At 40.9% G+C, this 2,724-nt stretch overlaps 1 protein-coding gene across 1 annotated transcript; it reads left to right on the top strand.

Annotated features, from left to right (window-relative positions):
• Positions 1-413: 413 nt before the first annotated feature.
• LOC135974587 (olfactory receptor 14A16-like) lies at positions 414-1,373 on the top strand. Its single transcript, XM_065563006.1, has one exon. It carries the CDS (start codon positions 414-416, stop codon positions 1,371-1,373), a length of 960 nt encoding a protein of 319 aa, XP_065419078.1.
• Positions 1,374-2,724: the final 1,351 nt, after the last annotated feature.

Raw genomic sequence — 2,724 nt, forward strand, 5'->3', positions numbered from 1 at the left:
TTTTAGTCTATCTGTTTCATAGCCAAGCTGTGAGCTTGGTGATGTTTGCAACAGAGGGACGTCTTTTGGACGATTTTTGGGGTTTGAATTGTACTCTGTTCCATTCTTCATACTGCATTTTAACAAGCCACATCTTGGGCCAAATCCTCAGATGGGGTAAAGTAATGAATTCCATTGACTTTAAAGGAGCTGACCCAATTACACTAGTTTGATAACAGGACTGATTGCTTGTCAGATGCGAGAGCACTAAGAACACCTAAACATTGTAAGTGATGAGTGCTGTGCATCTTTGACATTCATATAATGAGATATAAGAGAAAAGGGAATCAGGGCCATTCCCACTGTCGCTCTAATTCTGACCATTGTCTTTCTCATTCCCCCTACAGCCTTCACATATTGAATTGAGGAAGAAAATGTCCAACCAAACCACCATGACTGAATTCCTTCTCCTGGGATTCTCTGATGTTCCGGAACTGCAGATTTTACACGTTGTGGTGTTTCTAGTGCTTTATCTGGCATCCCTGTTAGGGAACCTTCTCATCATCACAGTCATAGTCCTCGACCACCACCTTCACACCCCCATGTACTTCTTCCTGATGAATCTGTCCATCCTAGACCTCGGCTCCATCTCTGTCACCATCCCCAAATCCATGGCCAACTCCCTCATAAACACAAGAGTGATTTCTTATTCTGGATGTGTCACCCAAATCTTTTTTTTCTTCTTCTTCGCTTCAGCAGATTTTGCCATACTGACCATCATGGCATACGACCGATATGTCGCCATCTGCCAACCACTGCACTATGAGACAGTGATGAACAGAAAAGCTTGTGTCCAAATGGCCGTCAGTGCCTGGATCAGTGTTTTTCTCTACTCTGCAGTGCACACTGGAAACACGTTTGCAATATCCGTCTGTGGAGGCAACATGGTGGATCAGTTCTTCTGTGAAATCCCCCAGCTCCTCAAGCTCGCCTGCTCTGACTCAGACCTCAGTGAAGTCGGGTTTCTCATCTTTAGTATGTTCCTAGGCTCAAGCTGCTTTGTTTTCATAATTGTGTCATATGTTCAGATCTTCACCACAGTGGTGAGAATCCCCTCTGAGCAGGGCCGGCATAAAGCCTTCTCCACGTGCCTCCCTCACCTCATTGTTGTCTCACTGTTTATTTGCACTGGGACCTTTACCTACTTGAAACCCACCTCCAGCTCAACTTCAGGTCTGGATCTAGTGGTGGCTGTTCTCTATTCGGTGTTGCCACCAATGATGAATCCGATCATCTACAGCATGAGAAACAAGGAGCTCAAAGGTACACTGAGTAAACTGGTAAGTCAGAAGCTATTCTCTAAGAATAAAATGTCCATATTTCTCCTTCAGTAACAATTTCATTCTGTGTTTCTTTATATAATCAGCTGATGACATTATCACCTCCACGAGAAAATACTGTTCAATCTGTTTATGCAGAATTTGGTATTTATACTAGTAAAACTCCAGACAAACATGACTCAAGAAAAAGGAAGTTATTATAGGTTTACACCAGTGTAAATAAGATCAGAATCTATCTATCATATACTGATACCCATCACCATACTATCTGAGCACCTTGCTCATAGAGTCAGTAGCCATAACAAAGTCCCTAGTGAGGTCTCTGGCTCTTCTTATTTTTTGGGATAATCTCTGATTGAGGTATCAGTGCATTTGTTCTTTGTATGTTTTTTTTACTTGTTTGTCAGATTATCTTTTTTTTTTTTTTTTTGCTTAACTGGTTGGGTGGTGGTTTGGTTTGGTGGGAAAGCCTGGGGAGATGGTGAGTATTTGGTTAGACAGGATTTTCAATGTATGTTCTCTCTTGAAAGTGCCAATATGTCATCACTTTGATGGGGTTTTCTGAGTGAACTGAAGGTTTGCTCCCCACAATGACAACCTCATTGAGTCATAATGATAGATTTCTATTTGATTGTGAATTACGTTAGCTAGCTAGGTAAATAATGAATAATCTATGGAGATTTTTGTGCAAATTATTGTACTTCTTTTCCTGTTAATGATTGTCTATGTCCAGATCATGATTTTCTTACAAATACTCCTTATTAAACATTATTTAACAATGATTTTTATGGCTATATCTTAGTCTATTTGTCATTTACAAACAGTTCATCCTAAAATACTTGATGATTGAACTTTGAGCTGTTTTGACACGATACATTTTTAACATGCTCTTTCTCGTTTCTCTGAACAAATGGAAGTATCACCCTCGGGATCCTTAAAAATCAAGGAGGCAATCCTCAGCTGGTTTAAATTGTCATAGCTACATTGAAGTCAATAGATCTCTGAGAATTTTCACCAGCTGAGGATCTGCTCCAAACACTCATGATTATGAATTTAAAACTCACTCCCTTTGAATACTCTGTACAAAGGCCCTGATTCCACAGCCACTTCAGCACAGTCTTTACTTTAATTGTATGAGTGGCCCTGTTATAACTATAAAGGGAAGGGTAACAGCTGTCCTATGTACAGTACTATAAAATCCCTCCTGGCCAGAGACTCCAAAATCCTTTTCCCTGTAAAGGGTTAAGAACCTCAGGTAACCTGGCTGGCATCTGACCTAAAGGACCAATAAGGGGACAAGATACTTTCAAATCTTGGGGGGGGAAGGCTTTTGTTTGTGTTCTTTGTTTGGGAATGTGTTCGTTCTCGGGACTGAGAGGGACCAGACATCAATCCAGGTTCTCCA

This window comes from Chrysemys picta, chromosome 12 (genome assembly GCF_011386835.1).
Source record: "Chrysemys picta bellii isolate R12L10 chromosome 12, ASM1138683v2, whole genome shotgun sequence".
Lineage (NCBI taxonomy): Eukaryota > Metazoa > Chordata > Testudines > Emydidae > Chrysemys > Chrysemys picta.